This window comes from Emydura macquarii, unplaced genomic scaffold, assembly GCF_026122565.2.
Source record: "Emydura macquarii macquarii isolate MOO-44397 ecotype Brisbane River unplaced genomic scaffold, CSIRO-AGI_Emac_v2 contig_2473, whole genome shotgun sequence".
NCBI lineage: Eukaryota > Metazoa > Chordata > Testudines > Chelidae > Emydura > Emydura macquarii.
In genome coordinates, this window is record NW_027132610.1 from 6,067,266 (window position 1) to 6,088,599 (window position 21,334).

Below are 21,334 nucleotides of genomic sequence, written 5' to 3' on the forward strand. Positions count from 1 at the left end.
AATCCACAATCCAAAAAGCTAAGAATTTGAATGAAAATGAATTCAGGTCCACTCTGCTATGAAAAACCCTTTCTGCAGAATGAAAAACCCAAGGTAATCTGCCATACCCCTGAGGGCAAGGGCCGAGTTGGCCCTTGCCATCTTCCCTATAATGGAAATTGGACATGGTTTGCTGCACATCCCACTACTACTACTGCTGTCCCTGAAGCCCCCTACAGGAGGACGGCCTGGAAGGGAAGTCCAACCTGCTGGGGAAGTGGAGACTGTTCATCTTTATCAGCCTCACACTATAGTCATAGGCCCCTGAACCTTCTTCTAGCGCCGCTGTTCCCAACTGACAGCAGTGGTGTGATACATTGTTGAGACAACTGGGCCTACAAATGTACCCAAATTATGAGCTTAACTGTAAAAAGTATGGCAAAGTTCATTTAATCACAATAACCTATAATAACAAATGTTGATGGAAAAAGGGAGACAGAATAACTGAATTTAAATAAGAAGACCAAGTTGATTCAAGGATTGTGTTGAAATTATGCTTGTTTAAAAAAAAGAGATATGGAGCCGGAAATTAATGAGCCAGAATTAGTATGTCAGATATTAGGCCTAATTGGTGGACAGAAAAATGAGGGAATGAGCTAGTCCACCCATCATTCCCTTTTCAGATCTTTAAAAGAAAGATTTTGTGGGGGAAAGGTGTAAAAGGACAAAGAGGAACAGAAAAAGCAGCTACTAGAGTGAGCTTCACTATCATGGTTACCACCCTGGGCCTTAATCATCCTGATCCTGAGAGGTGACCAGACCAGACCAGAGAGGGTGATCCAGATGACATCACCACTCATATCAGTACCAGCTGAATCCTAAACACCATGTGGGATGACAGTTATTACCATCCTTGATATCATCTAAAAGATTGTCAAAAAGGTGTTTTTTCTTCTAAAACTCTCTCCAGCTAAAGGGAAAGAGAACAAGGAATCTTGTTAAAATAACAATACATTTCAAATGCTGTTTTTTCTTCTTTTCTGTTTCTTTAATGAAAGGTTAAAAGGATTTTTAATGGTGTGTTTGCCATGTTACTAAGCACTCTAAGGTCTGTATACAGAACCCTGAACCTCGTTGTCACGCTGGCTAGATTGGAGGGTGGGGAGCATTTATTATGTTCTTTAACATCAATACATCAGAATCAGAATCATTCATGTGAGATATGCTATGTCAGGTACTGTTAGAAAGGCTATAATGTGCTAAGTAAGATGGTGATGTTTATGTTCATGTGTTGTGTGTGTAATGGAAGTTATGGATATGTTTGATATATCTGTATTTCAAATTGTGCTGTGTCTGGGCAACACCCCAGACAGGATGGCTGCAGCACTAGCCTGCTTAATGGCCCATTAAGGAAATTCACAGGTACAATGGGCCCAGGGGAAGAAGCCAGGGATATAACGAGTAGTGATCAATGGCTCCATGTCTAGCTGGCAGCCGGTCACAAGCGGAGTGCCCCAGGGGTCGGTCCTGGAGCCGGTTTTGTTCAACATCTTCATTAATGATCTGGAGGATGGGGTAGATTGCACCCTCAGCAAGTTTGCAAATGACACTAAGCTGGGGGGAGTGGTAGGGAAGGTAGGGATAGGATACAGAAGGACGTAAACAAACTGGAGGATTGGGCCAAAAGAAATCTGATGAGGTTCAACAAGGACAAGTGCAGAGTCCTGCACTTAGGACGGAAGAATCTCATGTACTGCTACAGACTGGGGACCGACTGGTTAGGCAGCAGTTCAGCAGAAAAGGACCTGGGGGTAACGGTGGATAAAAAGCTGGATACGAGTCAGCAGTGTGCCCTGGTTGCCAAGAAGGTTAATAGCATATTGGGCTGCATTAGTAGGAACATTCCTAGCAGATCGCGGGAAGTGATTATTCCCCTCTATTTGGCATTGGTGAGGCTGCATTTGGAGTATTGTGTCCAGTTTTGGGCCCCCCGCTACAAAAAGGATGTGGAGAAGTTGGAGAGAGTCCAACGGAGGGCAACAAAAATTATTAGGGGGCTGGAGCACAAAACTTATGAGGAGACATTGAGGGAACTAGGCTTGTTCAGTCTACAGAAGAGAAGAATGAGGGGGGATTTGATAGCAGCCTTTAACTACCTGAAAGGGGGTTCCAGGGAGGATGGAGCTAGGCTGTTCTTAGTGGTGGCAGATGACAGAACAAGGAGCAATGGTCTCAAGTTGCAGGGGGGGAGGTCGAGGTTGGACATTAGGAAAAAGTTTTTCACTAGGAGGGTAGTGAAGCACTGCAATGGGTTACCTAGGGAGGTGGTGGAATCTCCATCTTTAGAGGTTTTTAAGCTGCGGCTTGACAAAACCCTCGCTGGGATGATTTAGCTAAGGTTAGTCCTGCTTTGAGCAGGGGGTTGGACTAGATGACCTCGAGGTCCCTTCCAACTCTATGATTCTATATACCTGATGAGTCACCAGGACTTACTCATGTGACTCTGGACTCCATTTTATTCCTGTAAAATTCCACAAGCAGCATGGCCTAGGCCAAAGGACATAAAAGGCAGCTGCACAATATTTGTTTTGTCTTTAGTCTATCTTTAGGCTCCAGCCTACCGCTGGATCAACTCATCTACAACTGAACTGAACTGAAGCTATGAAACAAAGGACTGAGACCCATCCAGGTACTGGATGTATACCAGAGGGACTATACAACCCTGCAAACTCCACAATTCTACTAGAAGCCTGATATATATAGACTTTTAAATCATTTGTATGTATCTGATTGATTTAATCCTTTAACATTTCTCTTATTTTTTTTTCTTTTTTCTATAATAAACCTTTAGTTTTAGTTACTAAGGGATTGGCTGGCAGCATGGTATTTTGGGTAAGATCCAAACTTATATTGATCTGGTACTGTAGTTTGGGGTCAAGAGAAACCTTTTTGGTAAAAAGCACAGAGTTTTAAATAACTGATCTCTTTACTGGACCTAATGGCTGATTGGGAGCCAGAGACTGGAATGCAGTAAAGGGGGCTGTGTGTATTTTTATTTTGGCTTCTTGACAACCAGCGTGGGGAATCAGAAGCACTGTTTGTGGCTGGTTGGAAAGTCTGACTTCAGTGTCACCCATCAGTGCTGGGAGAATGTGCTCTCCTTTTACAGCCTGCCCTGACCATGGCATTTTCAGGTGGCTACCCTAGGGATGGACAGGTCACACTCGTTTAACACTGTTTAATGTTGTACAATGACTGGTTCTGTTAATACTTTTGGCCCATATATTCCATCTAAATTAATAGCAAAATACTGAGGCTTATTACTGTATCCTTTGAGAAGTCTCAGTCTTCATAACATGTGGGTGGGTGGTGTTGGCATCTAAATCCAAAGCAAATAGTCTAATGTTTCTAATAATGTTTTAAATTTTAGCCTTTTTCTTATTTACTTTATAGAAAATGTTCAACTACAATATGGTAAATTTAAAAGTTGTCCACACTTCCTCTGTAGAAATGAACTAAGTACAGAATTCAATATATTCGACATGAAACAGACTATATTTACAGGAATTAACTTGTTGTACATTGTTCAAAATGTACCCAATAATGTTATGTCAGCAAAGAAATTTCATACTTAATTAAAAATACACGTGGTCTAAATAGCTTAAAATCAGTTAGGAATAGGATTGCTGTAGTAACAATTTAAGCACCAGTAAATGCCCTGAACACATACCTCAACACCACAACCATCCAAGGAGTGCTGAAGTGGGGGGAAATGTCCAAGATGTGACACCATTTTTCAATACATGTAAAATCATGCCTTATTTCACAAGCTACACCAAATCTGTTCGTCCTATAAATGAAAAATGAACAGCTGTTTATTTTTTCTTTTCCCACTTTCTCTTCATAGTATTTTTATCTGTTAAACACCTGTTTCTTTACCCAACTCTCACCCTCTGCCATCTCTTCCGTTTTCTATTTCCTCCTGCAAGTCCTTTGTTTTCGAAATTTCTCTTTTCTTTCTTCCTGCCCTGCAGATGAATTCTCTTTTGGTGTTTGTGCCTTATTTCTTCATTTCCACTTTTCTTCCTGGACACATACTTTTAGTCCGTAACTAAGTCTTTGTTCTCTTTCCTCTGCTTGCTCTCTCTATCCCACTCCTCCATTGGAAAATAATTTAGGAAACCCACCACTTCTCTCCTTTATGCTTTTTTCCCATCTCACGAAGTTTTTCTTCCCTCCACATCCTTAGATTTTCCTCCACCCTCCTCTTTCTTCCGCTATATGCCCCACATCCCTCATTCCATTCCCCATACAGGCTCCCATTTTTCAAATACTGTCTCCAGTTTCCCCACTTCTCCCCAGTTTCTCCTCTCTGCACAGCAGATCAGGCTGTTTTTCTCCCCTTTCTCTGATGCAGAACATTCCAAGGGCTTCTATAAAGAATAGGGGTAAAAAACTTGACAAGTACTTGTATGGGTAGGTGAGAAGGAACCATTAAGAAACCCTGAGTCATGACAGTTTTGTTTTAATCCTGAAATCTGTAGCTGTGTACTGGAATAGGTCTCATTCCCATCACCCACCTTGGTGAAGGGTTGGATTTCCAGATAGCCCCACATGCTCATACAGAATCATATTTTCAAATAGGTACATGTCAAAAAGCATTTACCCAACACAGTCTTCTCCAAACCCATTTGAAACCTTAGTCCATCATCTTCTTAAATGAAACCACATACAATCCATGAAAACAAACTATTTATTTTAAGTTTCTATGAATAAGAATTTTCATTTGTTGTTTCACAACTGTTCACTGAGAACCAGACACAAATAGTCAAGCAGTACTTTGTCCATCAATGTTAAGATTGGTATCGTCCTCCATAAAAATAAATCAGTTCAGCTCCACGTTATTCTGAATCCATGAAGAATGTTTCAAAGTCCTGATCTAAGTCTGAAACAAGGGTGTCCACAAAGTCTTCAACAGAAGGAGACTTCTGAAGCATACCTGTGGAAAGGAGCACAAGAGCCTCTCAGTGAGAATCACACCAACATGAAAGCCTGTTTACCTGAACTCAGTAATTTGTCTGGATCACACCGAACTACTCCAGTACAGCTATCAGGATTTTTCACCAAGAAGCATGCAACCATTCTACACGGGGATTGATTTAACCAATCTACCTCCTAGCTAGCTATCTGGCCATCATCACCATAGTATCTGAGAGCCTCACAAACATTAACAGATTTTATCCTCTTAACACCCCTTATAAGACAGGAAGGATTATCGCTATTTTACAGATATGGAACTGAAGCACAGAATAGAGTAAATGATTTTGGTCACACAGGAAATCTGTGGCTGAGCAGGAAACTTATCACAGGTCTGTTGAATCTCAAGCCAGCACCCTATCCACGAGACTAGACCATCCTTCCTACTCTGATTTAGAAATACCAGATGATCAATCTGTCACTACGCACTACATATAAAAATCAACCCTCCACCCCCCAAATCATTAAGATACATATATAACTAAAGCATGTCACAACCTTATAATGCTACACACCCTTAAGGTGCTGATTAAATAAGACCATGTGGTTCTAAGCTTGTTTAACTTATATAATACAAGAATTATGTTCCTATTTTACATAAATTTTGAAATGTCTAGCATATGTAAAGACTCTAATAGTATTGCTCCTGAATATAAAATGTAACATGGAAATTTTCCAGACTCTGTGCTTGGGGGAAAAAAAAAAAAGAAATCAGGTCATATCACTTAACTGCCTTTCTCTAATTTGATTAACCAAGTAGATTCTATTTACTCAAATCAGAAAGCTTTCCTGTGTGCACTGGAATTTAGATTTTAAACAGTCTACTCAAACTGGATTTGCAACAGTGCACTTTTTGAAGGAAAAAACATGTTTTCTATAAAGTATAAGAATATATTGTCTAAATTATTTTCAGCTGTTTCACTGTAATAAAAATGCATTATCTGCATTGTGTGCCTACTATGAGTTTATTCATTATTAATATTTTAAACACTTTAAAAGGAAATTACATTACTTGTAATGGAAAAAGTAAAAAAAAAAAAAAAAAACAGCTTAACCAGAGCCTATTAGTATAAAATATAATCTTTGTGCTTCTCTGCAGTGATTCACTCTCACTGACAGAACTGCCAATGTAAATATAAGCTTGATCAACTCTTTACTATAGGCCTACATAGTGCACATCTTCTTACATTCTTTCAGATCCTTAGACCATTTGGTTTCAGTGGAAATAATAATTGTAGCATTTATGAAAAACAAAATTTTTCAGTGCACCCTTTAATAAAATCTGACTGGAGCCAACTGGCTTGATTAGATGTTTCTTGTATGTTAAGTAATTGCTAAATATAATAGTTCAAAAAGCAAGAAGAATGAGACCAAATCTCCAGGCAATTTTGGATAGTCACTAAAAGAGTTTCCTAGCTAGGATCTCGCAGCACCCTGATTTTAATTAGGTTTAAGTATATATTGCAAGTGTTAACATGAATTGCCGTGACACAGTTGATTAATATGGAGAATTAAAAGAAAAACAAAACGTTCGCACTGCAGATGGAATTAAAATGCAGTCAAGTAACAGTTCTATTCAGATATTTTCAATATCAAAGGGAGCAGAAGAATGGGTATTTTTAACAATCTGACACACTCGTTACTTTTCCCTTTAGCACAACAGGGTGTGGACTGTACCTTTAGTTCATAAAGACAACTGAATTACTTCTGCAGTACATATGTGGGTGTGGCTTAGAGAAATAAATCAGTTATGGTGGATAGAAAAACAAACTCCATCTTGACTGAAGACCTGCAAACACCAAGATGTCTGACTCTACTTCAAAGATACTTGATCTGTGCATAGAAGGGATTATCTGTGTGTGTGGATCTCCTCTTCCCAAGTGAGTTGGGCTGGCTGGAGAACATGTATATTGCCACACCATCAGCCCTGGAGAAATCCCCCCAAACAATACAGCTTAAGCTGATATTTTTCAGCAGCTCTCTTTGCAGTGGGAATACCCCTCTAGGGGAACAACAAAGAGCAGCTGCCAGCTGGCAAGCCTGGAAGCTGGCTCCACTGGAGCTTAGCTGTGTGAGGGGAACAGGGCAGTCAAGCCACCAAAATCCCTATGGCCGGTCCCTCTAACAGAACCATTTCACCACTACCCTATAACCTTGCAGGATTTTCCATGGAAAAGAAAGATCAGGAGCTTGTTAACAGAACATAATGATTTTTCTGATACCATGTAAAAATAACTATGGATAAAGCGTATGTAAGAAAATACTTTTAAAATTAATTACAAACAAAATCAGCCTGTCCAGATGACATACATCCAGGGTGTCAAAAGAATTAGCTAACAAACTTATAGATCCCTGACAATTCTCTTTGAAAATTTGACAACCCAGTATGCAAAGAAAGAAGAAAAAAAATACAGTAATGGCTGGTTTTCAAAAAAGGAAAGAAGAATGATCCTAGGAATTACCTTCAAGTAAATCTGATTTCAAAAGCTTATTTTGAAAATCACTGCAAATTATTTCAAATTGGCTTACATAAGGATATTTATATAGATTCAAAATTGGTTAAAAGGACATAAAAAAAGGAAAGGAAAGCACCAGATCTTGTTCCAAATCAATTATTTTAAATACCCATCTTCAAGATTCCAGAATCTGACACACAAAGGTAATTTTAATTGGACCTCTACACAGTAGCTGCATCATTTGAGAATGCAAATGGACGTCTCTCATTTATCATTGTAATGATGTACTGCATGGCTGTTGTTCTTTCAACAGCACCAAGCTCTGTGACAACAACTGCTTTTAAAGCCCAGAGCAGGCAAGATCAGGAATATCTGCTGAGTAAATTCTACCAATGCAAAAAGAGCAAGCCCTGCTTAAAGAAAGTGCTATAGATTCTACAGTAAAGATCCAAAACACTGTAATTTAGAATAATGCTACTGCAGTGCTTTAATCTATTGCTGTCTGAAGGACAGACTACAAGATCATAATGGTCTCTTTCAGCTTTAAACCCTATGAAAATCTGTGTTATAATATGTACATACACAACACTGCAGTCTAAATTAGTGAGATATCAACAAAGACTGACGGTTGCAGATTTTAAAGCTGAGAGTATATTTCGTAAATTCAGCCTGACTCTCATTCCAGATCAGTCTCTCCCAAGCCTAAGGCGGCTGTGTTGCTCTCCTTCTCTGCTTTGATGTTTTCTTCCACATTACAGCACTGTGGTTAACCACACCCTTTCTGGGGATGGTTAACCATAACCTTCAATCACCTGTAATTGGGAGAATTATAAAAAACCCAGTGGCCTCTGTCCCTCCGGAACACCGTAATTGTTTTGCCCTGTTTAGTTTGGGCCATTGTCTATGGCTGTTCATAACTGATATAACAGCACTCATTTATATAAGCTCCTTATACATTAAAAAAATAGGTAAATATTATCTAGACTCTTTAAAACACCTCTAAGAGGGAAGTACAATTTTAAGTATGGAGAAACAGAGATAAGGTCCTGATTTGCAAAATTGCACAGAAGCAACTACATGCCTAATTTGCACATGTGATCAGTTTGATTGTATATTGGGTATCTGTGCACAGAAGTGAATAATTATGTATCTGCCTACAATACAGTCATATGAATGATTTAAGAACACAACTGCACATTTATTTTGCAAGTGCACTCTTCAAAATCAGCCTATGGGGGAAGATTTTCAAAGACAAAGAACAAGCGTATTTTTTTCTTTCAACACCAGATGATGGCCTCCTGAACAAAGCATAGCTGAATTTATTTTCTATTTGTTGTCCCTACCGTATGTATTTGTATCTAGTAAATAATTGGTTTGCATTAAATAAGCTTTCAAATGGGTCATGCAATAGAGTTAACATCATGAGAAGATTCTGAAAGGACTCCATGGTGCCACTGCATCTTTTAAAATAGTAATGCATGTTGCTATTGATGGTGAGAGTGAAATTCAAGCAACCAGATGTATAAATCTCAGGATCTTAATTAAAGGCCCAATGCAAATGAAGTCCCTCCTCTGATTTCAATGGAAGTTGGATCGAGTTCTTATCAGTGAATCTGAGGTATTGTGTGAGACAAAGATAGAAGCTCGGGCTATATTTAAACATGTAAAAAATTAAAATGACAGGACAATGACATCTGAGAAGCAACACCACAACACTGTCATGAAGAAAGTGAACAAGTGAAAGTATGTGTCGTATTACACAATGTATTAAGAAGGAAACTTTACCAAACGTCCATGGAAATGATTGAATATGGCTAGCTTAGCACTGACACATACATTAAACTTTTTGAAGGGAAGAGCTTTGAGAGTATTTAACCAGCAGTCAGACTTGTACAAGCATACTTCTACCTAAAAGTTAGATCTTGAAATCAGAGCCTCGAAAATTTAGGCTTCTGAAATGGGGCACCTACTATCAGAGAATACTGAAACTTCCCCAAAAGAAAGTAGTATTAGCAAGAGGTCACTACTGCTTGGTGGCGAGAGACGTATTTGGAAGTGGTGTGTGGAAATAGCATTTCTGCAGTTGGAGAAACAGTGTTTTCGAATGTCCTTAACGAAAAGGAAGATGGTGAAAGAGAGATAAATGGCTGATTGAAGAGTAATTGGATGATGTTAAGGAATGACTCACAACACATTAGAGTAACTGACATTGCTTATCTTGCAGCAATTATGAATACTGTAGACTGTACATACGTGAAAGCTTTTTACTACCCTATCTCCATCACGCTGTATTTAGTACAAAAATAAGATTTTAAATAGAAAAGTAAAGGAACTACCTAACCTCACATAGGAGTGGCACAAAGTGAAAATTCAAGGTGACAAACCAAAACTGGATCCCTCTATTTCAATAAAGGTTTTGGTTTAGGCGACAATTATTCCATCCCACTACTGGGACATTTTGCTCTTTTTTTTAGTGAACAATTTTAGCACTAAAGCAAGAACCCCTAACTGAATGAAAAGAGGCGGCATTTTTTCTGCTAATTTTTATGACTTCATCCATCTTTTGCAGCTCTTTTTAAAATCATCTTAAAGATCAACTAGAAGAAATTATACAAGTAAACATGATGCCAGTAAATTTATCACTGCGTAATGCTGATTGTTTAGTCAGCATTCTAACTGCAAGTATCAATTATGCTCAGACTAACAACTATGAAAGAGATATTATCTGATTACTGTCATGCCTGTACAAACAACATACTAAATGCAGCACTACTATTGTAGTGCTTAATATGACATAATAAGATTCAATTTAGTGTTTTAGAGTTCTGGGGTTTTTTTAAATAAAATTTGAACAGGAAAAATTGAAAATTAAATAAAACTTTTACAAGTGAACATGCTCACCTTGCTGCCCCATTATCTGCTTTCCCTACAACAGTCTACATGACTTTTTCCACATGGCCCCCTATGTATGGTATGCCCTCTTCCTCAATTCCAGTTTGTAAGGCTGTTGACTTCTCTGCATTCAGTATCCTTTCTAAAGACTCTCTTTTTTTAGAACACCCACAAAAAGCAAGTTAACAAACGTTTTAATATTAATTATCAAAAACAACAGCATTCTTTTCTCTGAAATTTCTAATGTGTCCTGTCCACGGTTCCTCTGTTTAGATAGTAAGTTGTTTGGGGACAAGAACTGCCTGTATTTTGTGTCTTGTACAGCACGGATTGCACTGTCATTACCTAATACATTCCCATCGAAAACCAACATTAAGATGGTGTTAATGTTGAGAGTATCAGTAATTTAACAGTAGAAACATCATACAAGGATGTTGTAATCATTCCCAAAACAAGCATTACAAACCCAAGAAATCCAGTTAAGGTTCAACGTAAAAGAAATCCAATCATGCTAAGATCTGGAAATGAAAAACCAAACAACCTTAACTCTGCTGTCTCATAGCATAATGAGAAAAAATGAAAAAACAAAAACAAACAAACCAACGTTACTCTAATCTAACACTACAAACTTTATTATGCACCTTTTGTAATTTTAACATTATTGGATAGCTACACATCTACTTAAAAGGGTGAATAATCACCTGTTCTTCATCTAGGAGCTGTTCTCCTGCAGACACTGGTAGTGTAAATGAAAAATTATATACACAGCTAGGTATAAAAGCAAGTTCCTCTCTTGCTAATATCATAAGGGGCCACCATCTTCTCTGAGGGCAGCTTGGCTTCATTCATATTGGGAATGATGGGAGACTGTGGCCATTATGAAATGAAAGAGGGCATTAACTGAAGGCAGCCCTTGGCCTCAATCCAACTGAGAACATTAGGATATGGCAGCCATTTTGAAAACCATTTCCAATTCTCCGTGGCATTGTTTCAAGTAGAACATTATTTCTTCAGCCTCTGCCCTGGTGAAGCAAATCAGATGTAAATCCAGTTTATCTGACAGTGCTGCCGGGTAGTGACACTTTAGGGGGGAAAAAGATCAAATGTGTCTTTAAAAGCTTAATCTAATCTGGGGCTATAAACACTAAAATACTCAACATTAAACATATGGTTAGTGCATGTCGTCATTACAGGGCAGAGCTAAGGTTGTCTGGGTGCCTTAACTGGGCATTTCTATATTTAAACGTATTTGGGTTTATTTTAAATTTAACCTTAAAGCTGAATTTCCTGGGATTATAATGCTTCTTTCTAGAATATTTATACCATTTCAGGAATTAATTTTACCTTTAATTACTGATACATACTCTCAGCCTCAACTCAACAGAAATATAATTTTGTCTGGAAATATAAGCAAGTAAAATTATGTCCTCTCACAACAGAAGGGTATACTCATGTGCAGTTATTCATGGTTTCATGTGCTTCATCAATGGAAACATCTTGCTGGTTTTTTTATTCAAATAATATTTGAATCAGATGAGCACATGGCTAGAAATTTCAGCACAGCCTTTGGGACATTCCAGTGAGAGTCCATGGTCAACATTTTAAAATGCATTCCCAGAAGTATTTGAAGGGATAATAAGCCCCAGTCAGTGTTCAAAAATCATGTCTCTCCTTACTATGTGATACTTAAAAACCTGATTGGAATTCCTTGCCAAAAATGTAAATTCTGTTGGCTTGCATCCACTCCTTCCAGACTCTAAGACTGGAAGGCAGACTTAAAATTAGGTTACCAGATGTATCGGGACTTTGACTCTTCAAGAGTGATTTAACAATGACAAGTTTAAAAGATCCAGAAACCTCCAGAAGAAGACACCCTCTATATCTGGAATATAAATAGACTAATTTACTTCAAACATAGCTGTTTAATATATGAAGGTATTAGACACACAGGGAGAGAAAGCACAGTATAATGGTTACAACAAGATCAATGGAGTCAGGACTTGTGTGTTCCATTTCCAACTCCATCACTGACTCACCATGTGAAAAAGTCACATCTCAGTTTTTCCTATCTGTAAAATGGATAACTCACTACTTACCTACCTAATGCTGGGCGTTTTGAAACTTAACACAGTTTTATGAATTAACATTTTAAGAGCCTCAGATGAAAGGCACTACGTAAGTGTGAAGCCTATTATTATCAAGTACCTGGCTTCTGAATTTTAATATTAATGCAACCTTGTTCAGTTTGCATACATGAATGTTATAAAGAACAGTATTTACTGTGGTTATTTAAATACAAAAAGATTTCAAGAGTCACAGAAAAGAATGTTTGAAACTTATTTCAATCACATTTACCTTAACTTTCAAAATCTATACCCATTTTTTTCAATTGCTAAGAGTCCTGATGTAAGAATAGAGATCACATTCGTGTCTGCACCAAAAGGAATAAATACGAGAATATGGTTCTAAGAGACATACCGATCAAAACCAAATTTTGTTAGAATCAAACAAATTCCTTTATATTGAGAGTGCATTATCAAAGTGCTGACACAACCTGCTTTGGTTCTATCAAAGTGATACTAGACAAAAGATTTCCTATTTCTACATCAGCAATCATCTGAATGATAGGCTTTCAGTTAACATACAGGTAAAAATCAGTAAAAAAAAAAATTTTTTTTTTAATTAATGATGGTGTCATCTCTCCTTTTTCAGAGCATCTGACTGGGTATCGTTGAATTCTATGAACCACTCTGTAAGAGATCCCTTTCCAACATGCTATTCCCCTGCTATTTGGATCTCAAAATATTTCATTCTTGAAATTACCATGAATTCATGAAGCATAATTTGAGATCTAGTCTATTGAATTAAGTAAATCTACTGTATATGTTCCCTTTAATAAACCCTATGAAAATTTTGGTTAAGTATAAAGGATTGAATAGGAAAACATTAAAATTATTTATTGCTATCTAAACGCAACCACTGATGTTTGCCAAAAGGTATATAACAGCAGTGCGGAAGGAGGGGGGACAGAGAGAGGAAGGTCACAGAAACAAAACAATCCTTTTTCTTTTACCTTGAACCATGAGCATGGGCTCTTTTCCTCCACCATGTGCTAGCATCTCTCTGCGATAACGCTCACCCATTGCCCTGAAGGAAAAGACAGATAATATTACAGCCACCTGCACACACAACCTGTTCAGCTTATATAGATCTAATAAAACCTATCACCTTGAGACAATGGCTGCCTTCATCATATACAGATTAGAGAAATGCACACTATATTTAAAATTATGCAAGAATGAACTAAGCTAGATAGATCTGATATTTACAAAAATTATGTTATCTTTATGCAATATTCTACTTTGCAAAGAACTTGTTAGTCTTCACTGTTGTAAAGGGGGGGAAAATAATAGGTCTCTGATATAACTACTTAGAACACTAAGCTAAGGTGTAAGAACAGTTTGGAATTTGTCTTTTCCCAATATATCCACATAAGAATAATACAACATAACATTTCAAAATGAAAAAAGTCGGTTTGTCAGAATAATATAAATAGGAGCTAATGACTCCATTTCCACTGTGATTTTCTTCCTTAGCTGTGTGGAATATCCCACTTTCGCATTGTCACAAGGCAACTGGAACCAAAACCCAGTCTGCCCACCACTGCCTTCTGAAGGCTCACGTGGGAGCAACTGACTACCAATTAATCTTTAAGTAACCATCTGGGGCAAACGAGCACCTGGACCTAATAAAAAGGTGACATGAGTTTAGTTAAGCTAGATACTCTTAGGGAAAAAGTGCTTCTAAAGAGAATATCACAGAGAGAAGGTGTGCTCCTAGGGACAGGAAGCTCCCAGCAGATTTCACTGGAGAAAGGAGCCTAGAAAGTACACTCCTAGACAGAGGAGATCCCAAACATGAGAGCTACAGTTGGCCGGCCACCAGGAAAGCCTGGTCCCAGCAAACAAATCTCCAAATGGTGGCACGAAGCCCAGCCTGTCAAGAACTACAGGCGGTCCTGGAGAAGAGCTGCAGTTGGTAGATCTCCATGGACACCTGGCTTTGGGGAAGGATTCTCCCCAGGTAATGGCAAGAGACTGGACTCCAGGAAAGGTACCTGCTTGTAAAGGGCTTGGCCCTGGACAGAGGTGAGCAGTGGACTCAGGTGGGACAACTAAACTAAGATAGAGTTAAGAAAGTCAGACATGGGGATATAGGTTTTGCTTATGCTTTGTGTTGGCCTTTTCTGTTATTAAATGAGACTCGAAAGGAGGCGCTCTTTGATACCTGAAGGCCTGCTTGGACATGGTTATACTCCAATGAAGGGAAATTAAGTCAGAACTCACCCATGGCGCCATGCCTTACTGCAAGAGGGAGTGTCAGGACAGCTTATGCTATAACACTCATCAAGCATTCTGTGTCACAGGAAGCATCTCTCTATCTGAGGAAATGCCTAAGAAACACTATAGATAGGTACGATAGGATAGAAAGGACTGGATATAGACTTCTCGAAGTATCTGTCAATGCATTATTACTTGGGAGTAACATGAGGTATTCCATGCAGTGTTCCCAGCTCCTATCTGTCTGGACAGCAAATGACCATCCCAGGACCAGAAATGGTCACTAGCTCTGAAATACGAAGAGATCTGTGTGGCTTGAAATCTTCTCTCTCTCACCAACAGAAGTTGGTCTAATAAAAGATATTATCTCACCCACCTTGTGTCTCTAATATCCTGGGACTGACACAGATACAACTAAATTGTTATATCTAGCTACATTTAATTAACAGCTCTCTAAATGCATCAGGAAATGCTGTTGCTTATTGCCACCCAGTTTCACACATCCTGAACAAATACTGAAGAACTTCCTTGTTTTAGGAAATCACTGTTTGAATTTTAAATACAGTTTTGGCCAAAAACTAAAAAGAGATGTCAAAGCAAAGTGTTGGATGAAGTGCTAAATGGTACTCTCTCAATTGCAGTGAGATTTTTTGATAGCTCATGAAGTGTTCAAATTTTGTGCTAGCTCAGTACGAATAATCAATACCCCACTGTAGCCTGACTAGGTAAACAGAAAGTTTCAGGAGAAAAAAAAAGTTAGATATCTAATATCAGCCAAAATATAACATGTTCAGCTAAAAAGCTTTACAAATTAAGGCCAACAATTTCAAATGCAGATATCTAAATTTGAACGTGAATTTATTTGTTTATAGGCTATTAATACTAAATCTATTTATTTATGGTAGTACCTACAGTATGCTAGGCACTTCCCAAACATACAGAAAGAAACGGTCTTTGCTCTACAGAGCTCACAACGTAAGGTGGACAGACTAGTAGAAAGTGGCTAAGGGAAGCAGAACAATAGGCAACTGATATATAAATTAGCTTGATTGATTGTAAGAAACATGACAAAATTGGTCTTCAAGAGGGACTTTGATGTGAACAGTTAGCATGCCACTCAGTTCTACTTCATGCATTGTCTCTTTTTACCTGTCAAATGGGTTCTGCACAAAACACTGTTTCCACACCATAGAGGCAATGGCCCTGGACATGAGGTAGGAGTAGTACTTGGCACCATATCCCACAAGATGGCTGAATCTCAGTTGCCATGCCTATAGGGAAAAGAAAACAGAATGTAAATCAAATCACTTATATTCTTCAGATTATTTTGAGAACTTTAGATAAAAAATTGCAAGAGTTATATACTGAACTGGTTCATAAACACAGTAGAACCTCAGAGTTCTGAACATCTCGGGAATGGAGGTTGTCCGTAACTCTGAAATGTTCATAACTTTGAACAAAACGTTATGGTTGTTCTTTCGAAAGTTTACAATTGAACATTAACGTAATACTGCTTTGAAGCTTTACTATGCAGAAGAAAAATGCTTTTCACCATCTTAATTTAAACGAAACAAGCACAGAAACAGTTTCCTCACTTTGTGAATTTTTTTTTTAAACTTTTCCCTTTTTTTAGTAGTTTACATTTAAAACAGTGGTGTACTGTATTTGCCTTTTTTTTTGGTCTCTGCTGCTGCCTGATTGCGTATGTCCAGCTCCAAATGAGGTGTGTGGTTGACCAGTCAGTTTGTAACTCTGAGGTTCTACTGTATAGCAATATGTTTCCAAAATATTACCATAGAAGAAATTGGACAGTATTAATGAGAAACAGCAAAAGGAAAACTAATGTGTAGAATTTCATTCTAATAAATATTTTCTTAGCTAAAAAGACTACATTTTTGCTATGTTAATCCTCATAATTACCTCCATGAGTACACGGAATCAAAGAACAGATGACTATAAACAGTAAGAAGTTCAGACATTTAATAATATCCACATTGTTTCTATTTGGCGCTAAAAGAAAACTACAATTCACTTGTTACAATTAACAACACATTTTATCATTTTCCACATGAATAATTAGTGTCACACCTGAAAAAGTTAAATCCATGAATTTGTGCCAAAAACAAAATTACAGTAGAGACTTGTATTTGGTACTATGTAAAGTACAGCTTCCCACATGCCAAAGTACAGGCTCAGAGGTAGATGAATTACATACACATGACATATCATTGTTCACAGATTTGCTTGTATATTTATAGCAAATTACGGTCTGTAATTATAGTGTTATTTGTCTATAAATTGTTATTTAGTTTTATGACTCATTCCAGTGTTGTTGGACTCCTCTTTTAGTTCTGTTTGGCATTCCTTATATGGCTCCATTTCTTTCGCTGGAAAAATTGGAATTATTAACTCTACTTTCACTGAAACAAAGTTTATATTCTCAGATTTCCCCTGCCTGCAAAGTGGAAAGGGAAGCAGAATTAAATTGAAACGACATCCTGTTTCCCTGCAGTCTTACATGCTTCTGTAACATAGAATGGCTCTATCAATCAATGGATAAATGAGAAACCCCCTCTCCCTTATTGGATCCTTCTCAAAAAACGAAGAGCGAGTCAACTCAAAGATGTCATTTGCTATGTTCAGATAGGATCAGAGCACTATGATCATCACAGAAGTGTAGAAGTGGAAGGGACCTCACTAGGTCATCTAGTACAGTCCCTTGCACTCAAGCCAGGGCTATATAACTAGACCGTTCTTGACATCTTTGTCTAACCCGTTCTTAACTTCTGACGACAGAGATTCTACAACTTCCCTAGGCAATTTTTTCCTTTGCTTAACTACCCTGACAGCTAGGAAGTTTTTCCTAATGTCCAGCCTAAATCTCCCTTGCTGCAATTTAAGCCCATTGCCTCTTGTCCTATCCTCAGAGGTTAAGGAGAACTATTTTTCTCCCTCCTCCTTGTAACAACCTTTTATGTACTTGAAAACTTATCATGTCTCCCCTCTGTCTTCTCTTCTCTTTCCTCATAGGTCAGGTTTTCTAGATGTTTAATTGTTTTTGCTGCTCTACTCTGGGCTTTCTCCAATTTGTCTACATCTTTCTTGAAATATGGTGCCCAGAACTGGACATAAGATCAGCACAGAGTGCAATGGAAGAATTATTTCTCATTCTTGCTTACAACATTCATCGTGATACATCCCAGAATGTATGTTTGTTTTTTTGGGCAACAGTGTTACATCGTTGACCCATATTTAGCTTGTGATCTACTATAACCCACAGATAGCTTTCCATAGTACTCCTATCTATGCAATCATTTCCCATTTTGTGTGTGTGCAATTGACAGTTCCTTCCTAAGTGAAGTACTCTGCATTTGTCCTTATTGTATTTCATCCAATTTACTTGAGACCATTACTCCAGTTTGTGCAGATCTTTTTGAATTTTAATCCTATCCTCCGAAGCACTTGCAACCTCTCCCAGCTGGTATTGCCTGCAAACTTTGGTTCATACCAAACTTTGTAAGTTTACTCTCTGCACCATTATCTAAATCATTTATGAAGATATTGAATAGAACCAGACTCAGGTCCAATCCCTACGAGACCCCACTCAATATTCCTGTCAACTTGACTGTGAACCACTGATAACTACACTCTGGGAACCGTTTTCCAACCAGTTATGCAACCACCTTATAGTAGCTCCATCTAGGCTATATTCGCCTAGTTTGTTTATGAGAGGGTCATGTGAGGCAGTATCAAAAGCATTACTAAAAATCAAGATATACCACATCTATCGATCCCTCCATCCACAAGGCTTGGTACCCTGTCAAAGAAAGCTATTATGCTGGTTTGACATGATTTGTTCTTGACAAATCTAAGTTGACGGTTAGTTATCTTCTAGGTGTTTGCAAACTGATTGCTTGATTATTTGCTCCATTATCTTTCTGGGTACTGAAGTTAAGATGATTGGTCTGCAATTGCCCTTTTTATAGATAGGCACTATATATTTGCCTCTTCCAGTCCTCTGGAATCTCTCCTGTCTTCCATGACTTTTCAAAGATATTCGCTAATGGCTCATATCTCCTCAGTTAGCTACTTGAGTATTCTAGGATGGATTTCATCAGGCCCTGCTGACTTGAAGTCCTCGAACTTGTCTATGTAATTTTTAACTTGTTCTTTCCCTGTTTTAGCTTCGGATCCTACCTCATTTCACTGGCGTTCACTATGTTAGACATCCAATTGCTACTAACCTTTTTGGTGAAAACAAAAAAAAAGTCATTTAGAACTTCCACCATTTCCACATTTTCTGTTATTGTCTTTCCCACCTCATTAAGTAATGGATTTACCCTATTCTTGGGCTTCCTCTTGCTTCTAATGTATTTGTGGAATGTTTTCTTGTTATCCTTTTTGTCTCTTTCTAGTTTAATCTCATTTTGTGCCTTGGCCATTCTAATTTTGTCCCTACATGCTTGTGGGGTTTTTTTATATTCATCCTTCATAATTTGACCTAGTTTCCACTTTTTGTAGGACTCTTTTTTGAATTTCAGATCATTAAAGATCTGCTGGTTAAGCCAGGATGGTCTCTTGCCACACCTCCTATCTTTCTTACGCAGTGGGATAGTTTGCTCTTGTGCACATAATAATGTCTCTCTGAAAAACTGCCAACTCTCTCCAACTGTTTTACCCCTTAGACTTGTTTCCCACAATATCTTACCTACCAACTTCCTGAGTTTGCTGCTGTCTGCTTTCTTGAAACCCATTACCTTTATTTTGCTGTTTTCCCTCCTACCATTTCTTAGAACAGTGTTTCTCACCTTTTAAGTAGCAAGTACACCGTAACTTCTGAAAATTTTAATAAGTACCCCAACACTCAATTTTCCACTCTGGGAAATACAATCTTTTCCCCCTTTACCGCTGGACGACTAGATTTCTCATAAAGCAGGAGAGTTCTGAGTTCTGCAGTGCTGTGTGGCTGTGGCAGATCACAAACTCCCCTGCTGTTTCTCCCCTCCTTCCTCCTCTCCTTCCTCCATATAGGAGCAAAGGTCAACACCAGCCAATCACTATGGCCTGATGGCGGGGTCACGTGGTGTCCTCACACAGGCGAGAACTTATGAGGTATGAGCAGGCACAAGTGGCCTACCAAAGTGGATAGCAGTGCTCCCCATGGCCGTCCCTAGGGGGGTGTGGGCCTTCGGCAAATCACTATGTGGCCCGCCTGCCTCCCAGCTGGGAGCTGGGACTAGGCAGGAAGCAGGCGGCTGGCTTCCCCAGAAGTCGGCGGCTGTCGCTCGCCTCCCTTCACTGGGTTTTTCACCACGTATCCCCTGCCTGTGTCTCATGTACCCCCAGGGGTACACGTACCACAGGTTGAGAAACTATGTCTTTGAATCACAAATTCTTATCATTTCATGATCACATTCACTCAAGCTCCCTTCCACTTTCAAATTCTCAGCCAGTACCTCTCTATTTGTCAAAAATCAAATCTAGCAGAGTCTCTCCCCCCTAGTTACTTTCTCCACCTTCTGAAATAAAAATTGTCTCCAATGCATTCCAAGAATTTGTTGGATAATCTGTGCCTTGCTGTATTGTTTTCCCAACAACTGAAGTCCCCCATCACCATTAAGTTTTATGTTTTGGATGATTGTGTTAATATGCCACATCCTCTCCTGTTTTGGAGGTTTTGACAGAAAAAAGGCAGGGTTAACTCTTGGTTTATATGGAAAGGAGAAATCTCTGTTTAGGGAGGAAGCTGGGGACTATATTAAAAGCCACTTTGTTCTGTGGTTGCCTTGTGAAAAAAAAAGAAAACACCTAAAATACAGGGCAGCTAATTTCTCTATGAGGCTAGCCGAGATTAAGGCTCTAAGAAATGCTGTTTTGAAGGCAAAGTTAGCTTTAGGGACACAAAATGTATTGGGGTAGAAGGGGTACATTAAGAGGTTCTTGGTCTCAAGATTAAGTGACTAATTCCTCTCAAAGACATTACTCCATTGACTTCAATGTAGTTAAAACTGGTGCAAAAAGCAGAATCAGCCCCATAGGCTCCATGTGCTGGATCCTGATCATCATATTGGAGAGGGCCCTCAGAAAGCTGAAAACCAGGAGAAGACACCCTCACTAGGAATCTTTCTATTTGACCTCCGGTGGCATTGACTTTAAACAGATGTGTTTACTATATGCTAACATCCTTGAATTTTAGCCTACTAATGAGCCTATGTCTCAAATTGGACCCCAGAGTCAGTCACTCCTCACCTTGGGACCTACGTCACTGGTGACAATACTTATTCTGGTTCTGACAAGGGAATCCTTTTGCAAAGTTGCAACTGTTCATCCAACAAGATATAGGATAATGGAGGGTCTGCAAGCATTGATTCCATTTTAGGTGAACTGAGGGGAGTAAGTAATAGGAATAGAGGCTGGTCCAGGGTACTGAACAGAAGGCCACAAGCATTTGCATTACTAAGACGACAGATGGACCCTGGAAAATTTGTGGTGGTTAAAATAATTTCCATTCTGTCAGGGAATGGTCTGACTATCCCTTCAGGCATGAAACATTGCTTCTAGGTGGCATGTGCAAAGGAGAGAGCTCTTGTCCTGGCTAACAAGCAGTCAGACAGAAAAGTCCCAGGACCT

General features: G+C 38.7%; 1 protein-coding gene across 2 annotated transcripts in view; it reads right to left on the bottom strand.

Moving 5' to 3' along the window:
* Nucleotides 1-4,717: 4,717 nt before the first annotated feature.
* Nucleotides 4,718-21,334, bottom strand: part of MIPEP (mitochondrial intermediate peptidase) — a 112,938-nt gene continuing 96,321 nt past the window's right edge. For both annotated transcript variants that reach the window (XM_067562879.1, XM_067562880.1), the window contains exons 17-19: nucleotides 15,854-15,975; nucleotides 13,438-13,511; nucleotides 4,718-4,978 (exon numbers count right to left, since the gene is read on the bottom strand). In XM_067562879.1, coding sequence (XP_067418980.1) covers nucleotides 4,881-4,978; nucleotides 13,438-13,511; nucleotides 15,854-15,975 — 294 coding nt within the window. In that variant the 3' untranslated portion in view covers nucleotides 4,718-4,880. The remainder of the gene's footprint in view (nucleotides 4,979-13,437; nucleotides 13,512-15,853; nucleotides 15,976-21,334) is intronic.